Below are 22,144 nucleotides of genomic sequence, written 5' to 3'. Positions count from 1 at the left end.
AGTCACGTGCACATACAGAACTAGCCTGGTAAGTTACGATTTTTTATAATACATTATTTATTTATTAAAGTAATAAAACCAATGCACTGTAAAATTAAGATGCAGTACTTTGAGAACTCCGAATTGAAAATAGCATATTTAAATGTTCCTTGTTAATTAAAAACGTTTTACTGCACATAGTACCTACCTACAGTGTCAGTTATTCATACAATTGCTCTAATATTCTACAAGGTAGGTATACTGTGACTTACAAGGCAAGAGGTAAAGCAAATCTTTTCTTAATTTTTATCATATAATAGGTCCTACACGCAGATCATCTACAGTCACCAGCACCAATATCTGACACAACAAGCGTGCATAAATATCTGATTGCATAAATGTCAGATATTTTTGCACGCTCCGCTGTGGCAGATATTAATGCTGGTTACTGTACATCACATGTACCAAACTATTAGTAGCTACGTAACTATTAGTAGGAAGGTAGAATCTTAATATCCTTAATTGTTTTTGATTTTTCCGTAAGTACGTTAGAACTTATGTAGGTATATTTCATGAGAAAAATATATTATAAAATATCTTATACTAAAGTCTCATCTCCAGTCGAAATACCCGTTACACCAAATGATTTAGATTTAGACTATACCTACATAGGTATTCCCTTAAATCCACATTATTCATAGATACTAAATAACACTATTTATAAGATAAAAAAATTACCCTCCAATTAAAATTTTTTGTACACGCCGTCAAAAAACAAATAGGTAAGTAAGTAATATTTACAAAATAAATGTTATTCAGCATCTGTGAATGTGGCACATGGGACTAAGACATAATTAACAAGTCACTGGCACCCCAAATCTGATTGCCAAGCTAGACTCTGAGACAGCGTTATCTCTTCACCGATATTTATCGTTACTATTTTGAAAATGTAAAATCAATATGTCAACAAAATTGAACCAAAGTAGTTAGTGACGTAATACTACCTCACATCACAATCAATAAGCATCTAAATATCTTGTATGTGTTAATATTAAATAGGTTATTGAGATTCAATGTTTCTGAGATTCAATACTTATTGACCGAATGCTCCGGCTTTCCAAACTGTTATGCTATAAATTTTTAGGATTTAGCCTGAATCAAAAATGTAATAATAACTAAGGTAACAAGTAGCGTTATCTGAGATGAAATAGTACCTACTGGTTAAAACATTAAATATGAAGCTTACCACGGAATTTCGTCACGACTGAAAAAATCTCGTATCTAATATCAATACGTCAACAAAATGTAACCTTGACATAATAATCATAAAGTTCATTCAGATAAATTATCAATTTTGAGGTACGAGTTTTTTTTAAGTAGTGACGATTTGTATAACAAGTACTGAAACTTACAATATCGCTAAGATTGCTTTTGTCTTTGGCACGCTATTGTAAATTTATCTATCACAATTTATGAAAGTTAAAAGCTAAATACAGGTGAACCAAAAAAACCCAAGTTACATCGGCACTATTATCTATTCTGAGCATCGGCAATCTTCCTCCGCTCCGTGCAGACGAGTGTTGATAAATAGCGAACTAATCCGAATGTAAGACCGAATGCACAATAACGACCTTATTGCATTAAGTGCAAAGAAGAAAAGGCAATGACGGATTTTGTTTAAAAACAACTGACTGACGCGGTGACGTATAGCGCGGCGCTGAATAAAATGGCGGTCACCGCAAAGGCGCACGAACGTTTGACCAATGGCTGCTCAAGACTTTACCCGCGCAAACGTACTGCTTTATTGTTGTCTAAAATGGTTTCGCGCCTTAAAAAAAATGCTCACCTGCGCAGTATATAGATATAACTTATATTATGGGTACAATTGTAATTCACTGGTATGTCACTTATATTATAGCACTGCACACTGCATGTATATCTAAGGGAATGGTCACAAGTGCATAATTAAATTTTGCATTTAAAAACTTTACGCAAGTCTATGAGTAAATATGTATCACAAAATCGTCCTAGCTTCTTAAAAATACCCCTTAGATGCAGTTAATATGGTGATACGCTTATCTTAGTTTTAATGAACCTGCCTATAACCTTAATGGCTCGGAATGCATAGTTTGGCGATAACCGCTGCCGCAGCAAGTAGTAACCGGCCATGTTCATCGCGCACAGCATCAACACCAACACACCGAAGTCCATCCAGAAGGATACCCCTGACATGCCCATAAGTTGCACGAAGTATCTGAAAAAAAAGGAGTCAGAAATATAAACAATGTATATAATAGTACTTAGCTTTTGTCCGCAACTTCGTTCACACTGATGTATTAATCAGTGCCTATAGTAAAGCACAACATGAATATCATTAACCAATAAACCTAGGACCCAATTCTTATAAAAAAACTGTCAAAATGCGAGTCGGGCCAGAATCACTTTGAAACAGAAATGTAAATCCCGTTTATTCCCTATTCTGCTGTAATTTTGAAATATCCCTTCTTAATGCAACTCTATCATCCTCAAGTTATGTGCCAAGTATCTATCAAGTCTTTTCATATCAGCAGTCAGTTGGTATAGTTGGTAATAATGGCAAGTATAGCCAAGATTTTTGGACTTGAATCTCATCCAGCGCACCATAAAAATTTATCGTTTTTAAAAATCATAAATTTCGTTTTAGCAAATTCAAGTTCGGCTATTTAAAACAAAAATTAGGAAAAGATCTTATGCACATTGACATTACAATAGAATCAGAAAAATAATCAACTTACGCAACACTCTTAAACTCGCAATAGTCCACATGATCAGGACAGATTAGGTCGTCCCTTGGAGGTCCATATATGGCGGCCACCAGACCCTCGACACTGTAGCGCATGAACGAGCACGCCCGTGCCAATCGCCAGATAAGAGGAGGGGGCACATCGCCACTGCCAATCCCGTATACTGCCAGCAGCATTAGCGGAACACTTAAGGATGGACCCAAAAATACTGCGTTCTGGAAAGGAAAGACAGATTAATGCAATACATAACCTGACCAACTTAGAAAAGTTGAAAAGTTACGATGCCACGGACAGACAGATAGACATTGGCGTCAATCTTATAACACCCCTTTTTGCGTCGGGGGATAAAAGCAATCAACATGCATAACGCACAAAATAGTGGCAAGATTTAGGCGAAAACAAAACATTAGTTTGCTTAAATCCTTCGGACCCAATGCTTAGCAAGTAGACATAATGTTACCACTTACCACAACACTCAACGTGGCTGATATCACGGTGCCCATCGACTCTGAGATGAGAGCGGTCACTAAGCAGATGGTCGTGAACATCAGTATCCTTGGCAACTCCATGGGTTGGGAGGTGAGAGGGTAAGTGATACTGATGTAGATGAGACTAAAGAAGATCGTGGCCGGTGTTCTTGATACGACGAGCGCGGCATAATAAGGCTTGAGTCCGTACCAGCGGTTGAAATACTCGCGCTTTACTAATTGCACTTCTGATGGGACTGGAAAGAAAGGATATAGAGTCAGAGAAATCGCAAAGATCTAATTAGTAGTTACCCAGCTAAAAAAATGAGTCAAGTCTCTCTTCTGAGGCATCTACAGCGGATGTTGAAAAATTGTTTACCAATTACTCTATGTGTGAGTGGTGGGTGGTTTTGGCTGTGGGTTTAGTTGCGTTTGCGTTGTATATTTTATTTTTCTCAAAAATGGTATGAAATGTTGCCATTACGTCATCAAAAACGTCTTCGAAAGTAACGCATCCTGGAGACTAAGGCTAGTGTCCAGGAAGTAATATCGAACTGTCCAGGAAGTAAGTATGAAATTGACTTCCTAGACAGTAACGGGTTCCTTTAAAAATTTGGAACTCGTTACAAACAGCGCGCGCATCGGGCAATCATCAGCATCATCATCAAAATCATCATTACCAACCATCGTCATCATCATCATCATCAACGACCATCATCATCAACACCTCTAACAATCATCATCATCATCATCACCATCAACGACCATTATCATCACCATCTCTAAAAATCATCATCATCATCATCATCAACGACCATCATAATCACCATCACTAACAATCATCATCATCATCAACCATCATCATCATCCTCACCATCATCATCATCACACAATCCTCGTCATTTCATTATCACCATCATCATCATTTTTGAGAAAAGCACTATACTAGCTTCGACCAGTAATTGCCATCCTGGCCTCGTATCATTGATGGCTTCACCTGGCGGTTCGGCCATCAAAGTTCTACTCGTCCAGGATGGCATACTGACTGATCTCTGCAGTAATGTACTATTACATGCTAATAATGGAGGACGATAAATAGTACATTACTGCAGAGGCCGGGAAAGAAAGGCTTGCAGGCCGAGTATGTATGTATAGGTATACGAAGCTGGCATGTTCTTTCACGCCGAGGCTTGTGAAAAGAAATAAAAACTCCTAGAAATCAATATTTTATTCGTAAGACAACTAAAATTGTACCAGACTCAAATTATAACTACAATCTATATAAGTGTTTATTTCATTCTAACATGATTTTTAAAACGTTAAAATAATACCAATAAAATCAAATTGCTATAAAACATGTAGATGTAACGGACTGCAACAATAAAAAAACACGTTTCAAAACGAAACTTTTGAAATGACAATATGGAACTTACTTGCAAAATGGCTAAAGCCCAAGTCCAGTCAATCAAAAAAAAAAGACAATGACACTTGTAAATTTTCCCGCCAAAACTTTTTATTATTGTGTTTGCTGTTCGGCTGTTAGGCCCATTATACACGAACTGCAGCCCATTTATTCAGCTACATTAATACTTCATAATGTAAGTTAAATTGTAATTTGGCGTAAAACGCGTCGGTAATATTTATACATTTACTTAGGGAATATTCATAGTCCTGTGAATTTTATTCAGTAACTAATAAATGAACCATTAAATGGGCCTTTAACGTGGATATTTGACGTTTTGCATTGAAACAAAAGACTGTTGTCTTGCAGGCCTAGGCCTGCAACAGTATATTTTGAAGCCTGTTTTATGGAACACAACATAAACATTACATTATGTTTGAGAAAATTAACTTTGTGTAGGAGCAACAAACATGGTCCTGCGCAAATTAATGCCTGAGTAAATCAAGTAACTTGTAAAGAATTTGTATCTATCATGCTGTTATAAGAAATTTTTGCGCGTTCTGTTTATGCAGGCGATACCAGGTGCGTTCAAATGTCTACAAAATTGTGACTTCAGCTCTGGCTCAGACAAAAGTCACAATGACTAGTACAAGTTTACCAGCAGTGAATCTGCTAAGCTAAGTAAATAACTATAGACGTAAAAGTAACAGAGAATTTTGAATAACTAGATGTTGCCTGAAATTTCGTCAGAATCTTGCAGACATTTTGTATTTTCCGGGATAAAAAGTCATCATCATCAAAATCTCAGCCTATATACCTACGTCCCACTACACGTAGTACTATTGTTTATTCTATGCTAATGCTACTACTGGGCACAGGCCTCCTCTCATAATGAGAGGGCTAAAAGGTAGGCTTTATTAATTTGGGACAGTGTAGCTACAGCTTTCAATAGAAATATAGCGACATATTTATTAGGTAAGATCAGGAGTATCTTTTCTAGTTTTTTTTAATTATTTCGAAATATATAAATAAATATTATTTTTACGCATTCAATATTACATTAAAGTCTGCGAAGCTCCCTGTAACTATCGATTATAGTTAATATCAAGAAGTTGACAGTAATTTGTGATAGAGGCCCTAAATGTAAAAAAATATAGTAACACTTACAAGCCAAGAGCACAGGCATCATAGGTATATAAAACATGGCGATGACGCATGCGTAGCAGAATCCGAAATTGAACATAGCTTTAGAAGCGTCGTAGCCCATCTGGCTAAAGAGTGCGCCTATGAGGAAGCCCAAGAATAGGTAGAGACACACCCGTAGATGTAGGTACCCCTGTAAATTATAAGAAAAAAACTGATTATTTTTGGGTTTTACGCAGTTTTATTGGACAGCCTTAAAATTAGGGTGTCAGTACTTAATCACGAAAAACTTTTTCACGAAAACTTTTTCACGAACGACTTTATCACGAAAAAACTTTATCACGAATAGACTTTATCACGAAAATACCATATCACGAAAACTATTTCACGAAAACTTTTTCACGAACGACTTTATCACGAAAACTATATCACGAATAGACTTTATCACGAAAAATGTTTGTTAGTTCTTCAGGCTGAAACGGCTGGACGGATTTGGATGAAATTTGGTACCATCACCAGCAGTACCATTGAAGATGGTGATTTCTGTTTACATTTAAGTTCCTTCTTAATGTTACTTTAACAAAGTAATGACTCATTGCTCCCACATTGCCTGTTATAAATGTTCTATGACGTTACAAAACATTTGCTTTATAACATTTTATTATAAGAAATTGTAACAAATGTTATATTATAATGTTATATAACTTGTAAAATGTTATACAACAAATTGCAAGTGCAATTGCCTATATGATGTTATATAACATTTTTATATCAATGTGGGAGTGTTTAAAACATCTTAGAAGTTGTAAGGTTGTAACAAAAGTTATAAAATGTTAGACAATGTTATCGTGTTTTATAACGTTATAGAACATTTATAACAGCCAATGTGGGTGCACCATAAGCCGCTAATATAGATTGGTACCTAAGTATACGAGTATGGACACAATAAACCAACGACGATTATTATTATGAGTTCGATCGACGTAACCACACAGTATTTTGCTATTTCAAGTACTTATGTGAGCATGTTATTAACAATGCATATTTACGCATATTCTTATTTAAACTGACCAATGCACTAAAGTAAATATTACAGTCCACTGACATGTGGCTTGTGTGTTTACTTTAGGCCTCGTTAACCTTTAACGAAGTGTGCAATCTAAAATATTTGACGTCTTGTAACTTAATGAGCAAGGTGAATCTGACGATCTGCAGGGCTACTACTAAGCTCGAAACTCGAAGTTCGTGTCGTGCGGTCCCCTGACACTTATACTAGAGTAAGTGCACTAAATGTGGACCAATCTGTTAATATGGACCACCGTAATATTTCGGTAGATGTCGTTACTATCAGCTCAAAGTTCGCTACTTCTAGTCGATAGCTGCTAAGCTACATACCATAACTGGACAAGTTTTAGGATTATTACAACATATTAACCCTTGACTGTTTTATATTCTAGAAACGTCACTTTAACGATTATTTTTCTGCATGTAATCTATAACTATATTTAAATCTAACGGTTTTGCCATACCGTTTCGTAACTTGGACCAGTTCAAAGGTTTCAAATATGGTCCAGTAGTCCATATTATGACTAAGTGGTCCATATTATAATTTTTGGTAATTTTGGTCCCAGTATATGGTTTCAAAGCCAAAAAAGGCAAGTAAAATGGATGAAAACAATAATTTGGCTCATAATTTCCCCAAAGAAAAAAGTTAACTGGTAAAACATTGCTACGACTATTTTTTAATCAAGGCCTGTTATTTTGTTGCCCTACAGGCGCATCTATTGCGACACTTAAGGTTCCAACAGAGAAAACGTCAACAAATTTTATCAGCTATCGGATTCTGTAATCGATAAGCACAAATTTACAACCAATGACATATAAAACCTAGTGGTCCATATTAAGCTGCTTTTTTAAAATGGTCCATTTCTCTACATTTTTTAAAAACTTAATATTTTTTAGAAAGTTTTTATAAATTTTCGACTGATATTAGTTATTTTTTTAAATTAATTTAAATAATCTGAGTTTCATTGAGTAAAAACGATATGGTAGTCCATATTTAGGGAACTTACTCTATTTAATACGAGAGCGAGAGGGACCGCACGACACGAACTTCGAGTTTCGAGTTTCGTTGTAGCCCTGCTGAAACCGTGCAGAGAAACATTACAACTACCTAGATACTCTTTAGTAGCTTTGCGTAAAGTTATTCTATTAATTTATTTTTACTAGCTGTTGCCCATTGTCTGCGAGGAATTTGCTTCTTGCTATTCAGTGGGAACTGGGAACTATTCAATTTTCAAGGATACAAGTTCCCCGGGACTTAAGCTATCTCCGTACTCGTACCAAATCGATTTTGACGTTACTGCATTACTGAGTAACAAACATCTTCTCAAACTCTCATTTATAACATTAGTTGGATTTTGCGAGTACTGCCTTTTCGCAACGTAACGTTTGGCAACCTGTTTCATTTCGCAACTTTTCATTTCGCAAACTCTAAAACTGTAAATATTTCAGGATTTATTTCAGGGCCATCGTGTAGAACCCTTTAGGTTAGGTTAGGTTAGTTTTATAAAAATCCTGAAATATTTACAGTTTCAGAAATATTAAACAGTTGGGAAATGAAAAGTTGCGAAATGAAACAGGTTGCCAAACGTTATTCGCCGAAACATTAGTAAACCTGGATTTTGATTAACTATTACGTGGAGTATACATATATAAATGTGTAATTTTATTTATTTTCTTAATTATTACAGAAAAGCTTGCCCCTTGTCATTCCCGGTGCAAAAGTGCCCATAACGCTCACGGCATTACCACGTTGAATAGCTATGGACAGCCTTTGCACCAGAAATGATTCGGAGCGAGGGTCCTCCCCTTTTTGTCTGGGCCGACGGCCCAAATCCCGCACAAAACTATATATTAATTATCTTTAATAGTAGACTTTGGTTAACTTCAAGCACAGTTAGACAAGCCATAAAAAAATCTTACTCGATTTCTGACATTTTGCAGCAGCATTCTTCTCAGCAATATGCAGAACTGTTCGCACGGCGTTGTGCCGTACTTATAGCAATGCTCCTCCACCCCTCCAGCGTTTAATTGTTCGATCTCCACCTCTTCCTCTACTAGGTCTTCAACGGCGTAGTCTCGCCACCGCTGGTTCCTACCATTATCTACTGCTGCTACCATCCGGTCTACATGGAAACCATATTCGCCACTGGATACTTCAATCACTGAAAAAGAACTGACTTTGTAGTTGTACTAATTTATCGTAGTTCAGCAAAATTTTTAAACTTATGCACATTCAGGACTGTAGTGATTTGACATAAGTACCTACATGTGCTTTAACTGATACTCGTACTTATACTGTAATGTAATTATTTGATAGTTAGTTGTAATTTTAACTCGTATATAATATTGTTTTTAAGCCGTGGTGGCCTAGTGGTTTGACCTATCGCCTCTCAAGCAGAGGGTCCTGGGTTCAAACCCCGGCTCGCACCTCTGAGTTTTTCGAAATTCATGTGCGGAATTACATTTGAAATTTACCACGAGCTTCGCGGTGAAGGAAAACATCGTGAGGAAACCTGCACAAACCTGCGAAGCAATTCAATGGTGCGTGTGAAGTTCCCAATCCGCACTGGGCCCGCGTGGGAACTCCGGCCCAAGCCCTCTTGTTCTGAGAGGAGGCCTGTGCCCAGCAGTGGGACGTATATAGGCTGGGATGAATATTGTTTTTAATTATTCTTATAGTGATGCTTTTATTTAATCTTTTATTGATATATGATACGTGTTTTAGTCTTATTACTGTACGGTGGTGGTACTGATGGAACCAAATAAATCTTTCTTTCTTTCTTTTTCTTTTAATGTTCATTATTATACATAAAATAAATGAGCTAAGCAAATGTGTGTGGATTCAAACCCGGGCACCCACCTCGTAAGTTTTATTTAATTTATATGCATAATATACCACGCCTTTCTGGTCACGGTAAATATCACGAGGAAACCTGCACACGCCTGCCAAGCAATAGTGCCTTTAAAGTTCCAAATCCATAGGTACTGAGCCCGCCTGGGAACTATAGCCCAATTCTGAGAGGCACAGACATCTCAGAATAAAATTTCTGAGAATAGTTAAAATACTTTTTGGCGACCAGGGGATTCCACAATAGAGAGATTCACAAAATACCGATTGTCTAACGTGTATTACTTCCCAAAATCAGCTGGATTATAAATACTTTTTGGCGACTAGGGGATTCCACAACAGAGAGATTCACACAATACCGATTGTCTAACGCTAACGTGTATTACTTACCAAAATCAGCAGGATTATAAGTCGTAGGGCAAATCAGCTGCAACTCCTTGAGGAAGGGCACTACTCCGGCAGACGTGCCCTGGTAGGCGCAGCGGCCGTCCGCCACCACATACACGTGGTCAAACTCCGCGAACAGCCGCGCTGAGGGAGTGTGAAGGGAGCAGACGACGGTGCGACCGCCGCGAGCCACACGCTTCAGTAAGGACACACAGGTTGATGAAGCTACGTCGTCGAGGCCCCTGGGGAATAATAATGAAGTTATTTCTTACTAACTGTTGCCAGAAACTCCGTCCGCGTAAAATTATCGCTATATTTACCTCGGGGACTCTGCTATTTTTCGGGATAAAACTACCCTATGTCCTACTCAGGGTTTACACTAATTCCATCTCAATCAGTTCAGTGATTTAAGCATGAATAGGTAACATACAGTCAGACAGATAGACAAATAGAGTTACTTTCGTATTTATAATATTAGTAAAGATCTAAAGATAGCCTTCTGTCTGCCAGACACGCATAATGTTTTATCTGTAGGTAATGTAGTGGCAAACACTTCACTCTAAGAAACTTACATACCTACTTACAAACAGCACTAATAAAAAAAACACGACTTAAGCTGTGTGTCCACCAGATATCTGCGAGGAATGTGTTAGTCATGAACCAATAGAAACGCTTCATTTACCTATCCTCACAGCTCGAGAACAGCTCGGCGGAGCGAGGATACACATCTACGTGTATGTAACGAAATCTTTATGCTAAGTACTAGGACTATTATCTATTTAGTTACAGGTGTAGCTAATACGCTAAAAAGCTTACGTGGTAGGTTCGTCGAGAAAGATAACAGGTGGGTTGTTGAGCAGCTCGAGTGCGATTGAGAGGCGCTTGCGCTCGCCGCCCGACAGACGCTCCGTCGCCGTGTTACGTGCCTTGCCCAGGCGCAGCAACTGGACTATTTCCTCCACCTATACACAGAAGATCGTCATCATCATGAAGAAGTGGTCCACACTTGAAGAAAGGCTTCCTCTTTAGAATGCCACAATGAACAACACCTCGCTACTTGGATTCCTCTGTTGTTCGACTCTCGTGTTGTCGTAAGTCCGCCTAGGTAGATCGGCCTATTCCGTCTTCTTTTTCGTATTCGCCACTGGGTTAAATATTATTATTAATATTATATTCTGACTATTTGTGAAAGTTACTGGCAACCGGTGGATGCAAGTGGCGAATTGAAAGAAAGAAAGACTAAATTTATTTACCTAAATTCGCCACAACAAAAAAAAATACAGCTAAAAAACAGACAATCTTATACAATCTTATATATTAGGCACCAAGAGAGAAAATAAAATAAACATTATGCTGAAAGAAGTAAAAAGGGCCATACTCAGCGTATTGCTACAGCAAGCCGCAGCGCTGGTTTTCAGTATGACCCTTAGTATTGTCGTTCATTGTCGCGTTCCAAGGGGGAGGCCTTTGTTTAACAGTGGACATCTTCGTGCTGATGATGATGATTCACTATAACTTCTAGTGAAGGATTGAACTAAGAATGAGAAGGAGAAGCACATTTTGTAAACACCTAGAGTTGGGCATGATCTTTGAGCGTAAACAAGCCAGAATAATTCGCCAATGGTGAGATATGCAAAGATCACACAGGGTCAACTAAAAATCCAACCTAACGAATAATCAATAATATAAAACCAGTCAATAACCTAACCTAACGAATAATGGCCAGAAAAGTATACCTGCCGCTTGTATATTGTGCCCTTGAGATTGTGATTTCTTTATATTGTGAATCATGTCGGCCTTAGGCACTGTCATTTTAATTACTAACTGTAGATAAGTAGGTACCTACACTTTATTTTGAGAATAACCAAATTAATGGCGTATGAATATTTTTTATGTCATCGTAGGTACCTTGAAAAATGAATTATTTTCATTCATAAAAAGTTACTTCATTTCCTAAACCTAAACATAAAATGAATAGGTATAAGGAAAATTTTAACTTTGTGAACCTTAACCTTATTTATTATTATTTGCAATTCAACAGTTCCATTGTGTGTTTTATTTATTTTTTCGTATGTCAGAGGTTTTTCCACAGGATATTGACCGCGATTGCCTTTGAGTTTAACAATCCCTGATCATAATGGAACAATATCGTAATATCGAAAGCTTGTCAAAGGTGATCATGGTTGATACCGTGTACCGGGTGTACCACAGTACCTACCGTCTTTCCTACTTATAAGGATCTAAGCTAGCTGACGTCGGTGAACGGAACGGAGCGGACGCACGCTTGCGGGCGCGGGTGCAGTGCCCTTAGTGTAAGTTTTCAGTTACAAAATACGTCTCGATCGGGTGACACTCTTTCCCGGCCCGGATAACACCGACATGGAAACACCGGCCCTGTTTTTTGTGTACACGCCCATAGAAACTGTCGAAAAACAGGGTCGGTATTTCCATCCCGGTAGGTATTATCCGGGCCGGTACCCTTAGTGTAAGTTTTCGGTTACAAAATACGTCTCGATTGCGATCGCGTTATAATCTCAATTTGTATGGAAACACGAACATCGCAAAAGTTCCGCTAAAGGCGCTGTTCGTGTTTCCATACAAATTGAGATTTTAACGCGAACGCGATCGAGACGTATTTTGTAACCGAAAACTTACACTAAGGTTGGTATTAGGTAATCCGTCGCACACGACGCGTGCAGTTAGCGCTGCTTATACTATTTTTAATAGACGTTGGCCCGCTCCGTGCAAACCGTATCAGCCAGGCTCTCGACGTCACAGAGGTCCCAAAATATCAGACATATTAACTTAGATGTAAAAAAATAATTAGTTTTTGTGATGATCGATGACACTCTTTAACTTTTCAACTGGGCCCCATGTTCGTTGGAGCACTTATATGTACCTTTCCCGTAAAAAAATTGTCAAATGTAATTGGCAGTGAGTATTTTGTCTGCGAAAAGTTATTTTATCACTAACTTGGATGGGAAAGAAAGAAAGAAAAAAATACACGAAATTCGGCACATATTTACAAACAATAAAAAGAAAAGGAACAGTATAAAAACAATACAACTGAACAATATGAAGTGTCCTATATGTAATCCAGATTATCTATCTGTACCTATGTAGCGGATCTGCTCTTTTGTACTACATCAATGTTTTTTTATATAAAAATATTGATAAACTCGTGAACTAAAAAAAAAATAATACAAATAATTTGATTTCCACAAATAACCTTTAATTCTAATTACTAACAATACAAAAAACGAATACACTCTACACTAAACAAATATTTACAAACAAGCAGAAAGTGCGCAGCGTTTTTGTATTAGATAAAACTGGCCGGCTAAACAATGAGCTACGTCACACGGAGAAATAATAACGGTGATGCGAGGCGATAATGTGTTTGCGACAGGAGTGGAGCAAATTACTTTATCTACAGCTACACACCCATATAGTAAATCCTCCATTATGCGTTCAAAAACCATAGATAATGAAATGACCAGCATTACGACATTGGATTCTATTATGAACACGGCTGTATCAAAATCAAAATTACAAATTTCACCTGAACGAGATCCGTCGGCGGCGAGATCGTCGTGCGCAGGGAAGTGAACCCATTCCGGGTTCTGTACCTTTTCTACTTAAGAGCGTTTATACCTGCTGCAGAAGAATGAATGAAAATTAAAAATGTTGTCTGATAGAACACTTCTTAATATATAAGTTAATGTGTCTATTCCAATAATTATTCGGTACAGACTTTTATTTTCTTTAAAAACCGGTTATAAACATTAATTCGTTTTTAAAGAATATAAAAGTCTATCACGAAGAATTATTGGAGTAGACACAATAATTTATATATTAAAAAGTGTTCTACAGACAACATTTTAATTTTCATTCAATTTTTAAGGAATAATCGAGAAAAACTAACAAAAATGCAACGTTGCCAGCTCAACAGGTATGAACGCTCTTAAATTCGGTGCGCTCAACTAGTAAATCTACTTACCTACACGCGACCTAGCATTATTTAATCTGAATAAATCTTCTAAATTTTAATTTTGCCCTTGCACTAATTTATCACCCACTATAGCTTCTAAATTCACTATCCAAAAATACAAACATTGGAACATAGAACCTCCTCCATTTTTGAAGTCGGTTAAAAACGAAAACGCCACACCTATGTTAAATTGTATCCAAATCCGATAAGCTATTTTACCGTGAAAGAGTGACAAACATCCATCCTTACAAACTTTCGCATTTTTACCAACAGTAAGATAGATAGAGGGCACCCTAATCCTCGAATATGTTACTCACAATAATAGCTTTCTTCCTCTTGCTCAGGTTTGTCCCCAGCTTGAGGTCTGCCGCGATGGCCATGGCTTCTTGCACCGTGATGAGCGGCTGCAACAAGTCCTCCTGCATAATGTACCGCGACAGCTTCCGGAACTGTCGCAAGTCGCGAGGCTCGCTGTTCGTGCATATTTGGCCACCGGCGCCTGTTACTCTGCCGAGGAAAGTGAGGCTTAGTTGAAAAATAATTACAAGAAGGATACCTTAAGAACCTATACCTTAAGAACGAAATGCGGAAAAGAAACCAAAATGAACGCATGAATCTGATTTATCCAGTAGAGGAATTAACCTGCACGAAGTTTCCAATTCTAACAGTAATAGTGCTTTCCGAACATGAAACTACCGTGAGACTCACTCATATTAAATGATATTGTAACGGATAACTCACGTCTTAAACCGAGTTTAGCTGGACATGTTTCGGGCTATTTCGCCCTTCTTCTCAGGAGCACGCGACTCGGCGGCTGCCGCAACACGCACACTACGCGCCACCGCTAGAAGAAGGGCTACGAAATAGCCCGAAACATGTCGAGCTAAACTCGGTTTAAGACGTGAGTTATCCGTTACAATATCATTTAATAGTGCTTTCCCTTTATTAAGTGCCAGTAGATAAAAAAAAACTCGCACTACTTCTTGCTAAATTACTCGTAATTTTAGCAATACCTATATTATACTGTGATAAAGTTCCGGGTGTGGTACCAGTAACAGTACTAAGAGGTTAACGGTGCATAGTGGCAATTGTATATGTACTTGTATCCGGCTAGTATGTTGAGTAACGTGCTCTTGCCGGCCCCCGAAGGCCCGAGGATGGCTGTCAACTGCCCCGACTGGAACTCCCCGGTGATGCCGCGAAGAATGAGTTTAGAACCTAGAAACAATACAGACACGGTTACATTTAAGAACCGATTTACACTATCATAATCCTGTTCCTGCGGATTCGTTCACGTGAACCAGCTATATCTGCGGCCTATGGACCGCATGCGCCCCGTCAAGTTTCTCTGAGGGGCCCGCTTGGCATACAAATTACCTATATTGATTTCCAACTAGGTATTTTGACTTTTGGCTGCGACCCAATGCAACATTTATGCAACGCATTTATGGCCCATACAAAAAAAAAGATCGACGCCACGCTGTGGGGAATAGCCAACCCCCTAGATTCTCTATTTGAATTTTATTGAAACTCCTACGTAGGTATAGCTGAATTCCCGTGGAATTAGTTAATTAATATATGACACTGCAAGCTGCAAGAAGTACACCCGTGCCAAATAACATTTCTCTAGACCTAACGGTTGTGATTTTGGGATTTTACTTGCGCATATCACGATCCCGTAGGAACACTAGGATAAAAGTTGTATGTCGTGTTACCTAATCACGTGGTTGAGCTATCTGCTTACAGAAGGATTACTCGCAATACGAGTAGTTCCTTTATCAACCGACTTCAAAAAAAGGAGGAGGTTCTCAATTCGTCTGTAGGTATGTTTTTTTTGTGTTTGTTACGCGATAACTCCGCCAATTGTGTGCTTCCGAGGTGGTCCCATTGTCACTAAGTCAGGATCTGATATTTGTAGTCAGTTCCATTTGTTGCTAAAAAAATTTTAGTTCCTTTCTTTTCATACTAATAATTTTCCTTTTCTGTATTGCCAAAGGAACTACCTACTGCGAATAATCCTTGCAAAAAGATTCTTCCAAATCTGTTCAGTCGTTATACTTAGCGAACGCGATCGAGACGTATTAGCCCTCATTAGCTGTGACAGACAGAGACAGACGGATACCGGAGTGATCCTATAAGGATTTCGTTTTTTCGCTTTGGTTTACGGAACCTTAAAAACGCTCTAGAATTTTAAATTGTCTAACTCAACAATCCGACAAGGTTAAATGGCTTGTGGCTTATGTAATAGGTCACGATTCATGTCAATAGCATAGACGTGTAATTCGCAGATCGCGGTAAATTGCTTGCAATTAACGTAAGAAGTCAGGTAAACCAGAGTCAAGGTTCGAACAACCATTATTTGAACTAGCATAAGCTAGTATTAGGTCTATGTTACAACACTATCACACGTAGCTCGTGTGTTCTAATCTGAAAAACTTACGGTATTATTAGTAATCATGTCATGCAAATGTACTTTAAACGAGCAATTGTGTATATTAAATGAGGGCTATCGGGTATGAATTCGCCGCTAGAGGCGCTAGTGTAGCGTGAGATCTCCGAAATGTCAAAACTCATAGTTTTTGGGTGAGCTACGCGGGTTTATTTATAACTAGCTTTTGCCCGCGGCTCGCCCCGTGCCCCCGTGGTGCTGGATATCCTGGCTGCAGCATCAGCTCATCCTGTTGCCACCATAGCATTGTAAGTAAAATCAAATACTGATTAAAACGAATCCAAACACGATATAACTGCTATGGTTTTATCAAGAGTGTACCGACTAATGTTCTGTATATCCTGGCTGCAGCATCAGGCCGAGAATTCCATAATCTTGCATAGTTATATAGCATATATGGGTGTTTCAAATTTTAGGTCCCAAATATGTTTGGAAGTTAAGTAAAATACCAGCGTCTAAGAAGAAAAGAGCTGATGATCTGGAAACGGCTGAACCAATTTTGATAAAACATATCTAAGAACCATCGCTAGAAAACCTGCTTTCAACTAAAAAAAACGCATTCAAATCGGTCCACCCGTTTAAGAGCTACGGTGCCACAGACAGACACAGAGATATACAGACACACAGACACACATAGCGGTCAAACTTATAACAACCCTCTTTTTGTGTCGGGGGTTAAAAAAGAAAAAACATGTGTCCAATATTTTGCGATAATCTGATTGACGATCTTTTTGAGGTCGTGAGATCACTAGTCTTAGACTTCATGAGCTTTGGGTAACCAATTATTATGTTCCTTACTTTAAAAAAAAACATACGCCTTTGCCAATTAAAGAGCAATATAGCTCCAGAATGCTTTTACATAGATGTGTATGAGTAAAACTCATTTAAACCGGCAATGCCATCACATAGGACATCTAAACACATTTTCGAAACATAACAGTACATAAATAACGTGTACTATTCTAAGCATGAACGAAGAAATAAATTTTTCCATTCATTTTGACTGCACGTATTCTAAAGCAATGGACAAACGTAATGTCGGTTATAGAGGGCAAGGACTTATGTTTGAACCCGAAGCGTCTGCCTCGTCACCGTGAAATGGCTGTTTTAACAAAACACGACACAACAATATCAAAGCGTCGACGTCAAATAGTTTCGTAGGAAATACTTAAAAATATTAACAAGTGTTAAAGGAACTATCGTAAAAAAATATTTATGTAGCCTGTATAGTGTCCCACTGCTGGGTAAGGCACTTGTCTCACCGCCAGCGAGGAAACGATTGGCTATCGACTATTTTCTCGCTCAAGAAACGAACAAAAGATATAAGATCCTGTGTGAGTAAAAGAGACACATATATTAATAGTTGATCGCTGGTTGTTCACACTGTCGGCGAGAACTCGCTTTTACATATTTTGTCGCAGCGACAAAGCTATAAAACTCGCTGAGCTATAGATACTCGCTCAGCGATGTCAGCTTGGCGACCGCCCCGCACGAGCGAGTCGAGTGGAGCGAGTAATGGCCCGTCGCACGCGAACACTCGCTTACAGCCGAGCGACAAAACTACACTCGCTTCTCGCTGCTCGCCCACTCGTTTCTAGTTACTCGCTCTACTTGCTTCTCGCTCATCGTCGGCGGTGGGACAAGTGCCTTAAGGCCTCCCCTTTTGACCTCCACAACTCTCGTTCTGACGCAATGTCAGGCAAGTCCTTTGCGTACGTGTTCAGATCTCCTCGGTCTGCCTCGATGTTGCTGGCCGTTCTCCGGCACCCACCAAGTAACTGTGCGAGCCCACCTTTGTGAGTGCATGCGACAGACGTGTCCAGCCCAGTCCCATTTTAGCTTAGCAGTCTTTTTCCCAACGTCGGTTATGCGTGTTTTTGAGCGCAGCGTGGTGTTTCGGATTCTGTCCATCCGTTTCACACCTAATATGCTACGCTCTATCGCCATTTGGCAAACCTTAAATTTGGACTTTTGATTTTCAGCAAGGGACCATGTTTCGTAAAGTAATAGTAAAATAAAAATACAACCATTAATTTGTGCGTAGGTAGGTTTAAATACATTTACGTAATATACCTACCCGTTGACATTTTAAGTCAAGAAAAAAATTTGCATTGCTGTCTTTTGGTTTTAAATATAAGTTTATCAATAAAACTATCAACAAATCGCCGTTCAAGGAAAAGGATCTAAATAAATATTTTTTATTACACACTAGATTTAACTTGCGACTTCGCTTGCTTAACAGTGGAATTGAATCATTTAAGTATGGTACCATTGTGCTAGCAAAATAAGAAGCAATAGCCACTGACTTTTAAAGTTTTTTAAAATAACTTCGGGCTACAAATGTTATAACTTACATTAGTTTTTAGGGTTTCGTACCCAAAGGGTGCCAACGGAACCCTATAACTGAGACTCCGCTGTCTCTCTGTCTGTCTGTCTGTCCGTCTGTCACAGGGCTCTATCTCTTGAGCCGTAATAGCTAGGCACTTGAAATTTTCACAGATTATGTATTACAGTGGCCGCGACAACAACAAATACTAAAAATAAAATAAAGTTACAAATTACCTGTTTCATTCAGCGGTTTTTGATTGCTAGGCTGCCAAGATGACGGCCGTCAGTTGCTAGGGGCAACGTCCATGACCCTATGTTGTTTAATGTTAAACTACTTATTAATTTGCGATTTTATTAGTGCTATTTTATAAAGCCGTCGATAATTATAATAATTGTCTCTAAGACCGTGGTTTATTTTTTTGCAGCATACTAAATATCAATTTATGATCCACAAACCTCCGACACACACTACACACACACTTTACAAAAGCCAACTTCAATAAAGCACTCACAGCCGCTGTATTTAATGTTTTTTACACTAAAAAATGACCGTTATAATTCATACTAAGTAACACTATTTATTTACAAGGTCAAAATTTAAAATCAGGTTAAGATTTATTCACTAATTCATAATAAGTACGCGCTGTTCGGCCGAATTACCGTTCAGCCACTTTTTTTTTCGGCGCATGGCAAGAGTCTAAAGCGCTATTCAGTCGGAACAGGGCGACAGCCCAAGAGGATGATAATTTAAAATTGTTCTTTATTCAAAATACTTACACCTAGTGCTTACATTTTGGTGATATGTTTTTATTAAGTTGTAATGTACTAATTATGTTTGTTCAGGTGGAATAAAATAATTTAAATAAAATAAATGAAAAAATAAAAAATATCACGGGACAATTCACACCAATTGACCTAGTCCCAAAGTAAGCTTAGCAAAGCTTGTGTTATGGGTACTAAGCAACGGATAAATATAATTATATAGATATAGATACATACTTAAATACATATTAAACACCCAAGACCCGAGAACAAACATTCGTATTTTTCATACAAATATCTGCCCCGACACGGGAATCGAACCCGGGACCTCAAGCTTCGTAGTCAGGTTTTCTAACCACTAGGCCATCTGGTCGTCTAAAATATTAAATATTTCAACTTAAATTTGAAGTGGATATCTTCAACCGATTGAGCTGAAATTTTGCATGCATATTATTATGACGTAGAGCTGATCTGATGATGAAGTTAGATGTTGGCCATAGGAACTCTGTAATAAAACGACACGACTGCATCGATTTTGGTCTCATTTGATTCGTCTTGACGACTACCTGCTTTGGTAACCAGGGGCAAAAAGTACCGCCAACAAAAAAACTTGTATTAGATTTTTTTACAAAAAATTATTACTGAACTATTTGTTTTTAAAACATTGTACGGAGGTGCGGAACCCTTCATGCGCGAGTCGCTCGCACTCGCACTTGGCCGATTTTTTATTATTGTAATAATAAATAAGGATAGTACCTAAATAAGGATAAAAGATGATTGCCATTTCATGGCTACACGACTGAACAGTGTTTAAATAAATTTGTTTAGAAAATAACTTGACTGACAATCGGGATTTATACTTGTGAATGTAGTATTCATTATTGATAATTATAATATACTTACTGTATATTCTGTCCCGTTCCTAATACCGTAACTTCGTTTACGCTTGTTCCTAGTTAGAAGTACGATTTGCATCAAAACAATGGTATATATCAAAGGTTAATCTGATTCAGCGAACCAATAACGCATTCGTATTGAAATAAAAGTACCTTTTTTAACCCCCGACGCAAAAAGAGGGGTGTTATAAGTTTGACCGCTATGTGTGTCTGTGTATCTGTCTGTCTGTCTGTGGTACCGTAGCTCTTAAACGGATGGACTGATTTGATTACGGTTTTTTTATTTGAAAGCAGGGTTTCCAGCGATGGTTCTTAGACATGTTTCATCAAAATCGGTTTAGCCGTTTTTGTGATATTGAACTTTGAAATGACAAAGTCGTGGGTTTTCCAACTTTTTAGGGTTTCGCAGCCAAAATGGTAAAAACGGAACCCTTATAGTTTCGTCAAGTCCGTCTGTCTGTCTGTCTGTCTGTCCGTCCGTCCGTATGTCACAGGCATTTTACTCAAAAACTACAAGATGTATATCAATGAAATTTGGAATACAGATGTCTTGTCAAAGCCGCTATTTAGTTTTGTAGTTAAAATACAAAAATAAATATTTATAGGGGGGGCACTCCATTCACGTAACAGAAATTGAAAAAAAAATTAACTCGCATCAACGTGTGGCACATAGTTCGACAGCTCTTTCGAAAAGATAGTAAGGTTTCTCGAAAACTTTTTTGATTAAGTCACAGATTAAGTAAAGATTTCCAAAAATATGGAAATAACGCAAAATAGCAAAAATTGTGTCACCCCCCTCTATCTTGTAAACCGTTTGTCCAAAAAATATGGAAAGATAACGCTTAATAAATACTTTCAACGAAAATTAGTTTAAACATGATCGGATATACCGTTTTTGAGTTATTGCCGAAAAACTGCGATTCTCAACAAAAGGACGTAAGTGCCCTGAAGATACGCTCTTTTTCTGGTAATAGATTTAAAGACTGTAGTAAGTGTTTTAATTAACCTTTTAAACGAAAAAAAAATGCTATGACAAAAAATTGAACCGACTACAAAAAACCAGGAAAATATTTTTTTACCAGTCTGAAGTCGGTCGGTGCCTCAGCACGAGCCAGCAGGAAGGAATTCAATTCAATTACATTAAAATAACAATAAAGTCAAATTAAAAGAAAGAATTTAGTTACAATTAAGTTTGAGATGTATTTTCGTGTTGAAAAATAATCTAGAATAAATGAATAAAATGAACATTTGAATGAAATTAAATACGGAAATATCAAACGGAATAATTGATAAACAAATAAAATTTGATATGCTGTAGACAATTTAGTCTAACGCATTAGCGTAGTATTCTTTAATGGAGTAATAATAGGTCTAGTCATAAAATAATCTTTTAGTTTTCGTACAAATGTTCTCAGATCACTGCACCCCTTGCTATTATCCAATTTATTGTACACTCTTATTGCAGTATTAGTTAGGCCTTTATCAAAATATTTAAAATTACATTTAGTCACCGATTTTTTTTTCTAAACTATTGCACATTTTGTTTAGCTACCCTGAATGGGGAATGTCTGAAAACTTTAGAAACGCTTGAAACCCTTTATATCAATAGGAATAACCATTCTAATTAACAGAAAAAAATATCAG

General features: G+C 37.8%; 2 protein-coding genes across 2 annotated transcripts in view; both read right to left on the bottom strand.

Moving 5' to 3' along the window:
- LOC141432065 (THAP domain-containing protein 2-like) overlaps positions 1–22,144 on the bottom strand; it is a 213,616-nt gene that overhangs the window by 137,628 nt on the left and 53,844 nt on the right. The window lies entirely within an intron of this gene.
- Positions 292–22,144, bottom strand: part of LOC141432062 (ATP-binding cassette sub-family G member 1-like) — a 56,152-nt gene continuing 34,299 nt past the window's right edge. The window contains exons 3-11 of the mRNA XM_074093444.1: positions 15,166–15,283; positions 14,383–14,572; positions 10,891–11,036; positions 10,078–10,316; positions 8,760–9,001; positions 5,799–5,967; positions 3,230–3,486; positions 2,754–2,977; positions 292–2,233 (exon numbers count right to left, since the gene is read on the bottom strand). Of these exons, the coding sequence (XP_073949545.1) occupies positions 2,038–2,233; positions 2,754–2,977; positions 3,230–3,486; positions 5,799–5,967; positions 8,760–9,001; positions 10,078–10,316; positions 10,891–11,036; positions 14,383–14,572; positions 15,166–15,283 (1,781 nt within the window). The 3' untranslated portion in view covers positions 292–2,037. The remainder of the gene's footprint in view (positions 2,234–2,753; positions 2,978–3,229; positions 3,487–5,798; positions 5,968–8,759; positions 9,002–10,077; positions 10,317–10,890; positions 11,037–14,382; positions 14,573–15,165; positions 15,284–22,144) is intronic.

The sequence above is a fragment of the Choristoneura fumiferana genome, chromosome 10 (assembly GCF_025370935.1).
Source record: "Choristoneura fumiferana chromosome 10, NRCan_CFum_1, whole genome shotgun sequence".
Lineage (NCBI taxonomy): Eukaryota > Metazoa > Arthropoda > Insecta > Lepidoptera > Tortricidae > Choristoneura > Choristoneura fumiferana.
Note: the sequence above shows the minus strand (reverse complement) of the source record. Positions and strands in the feature narration are given on the sequence as shown.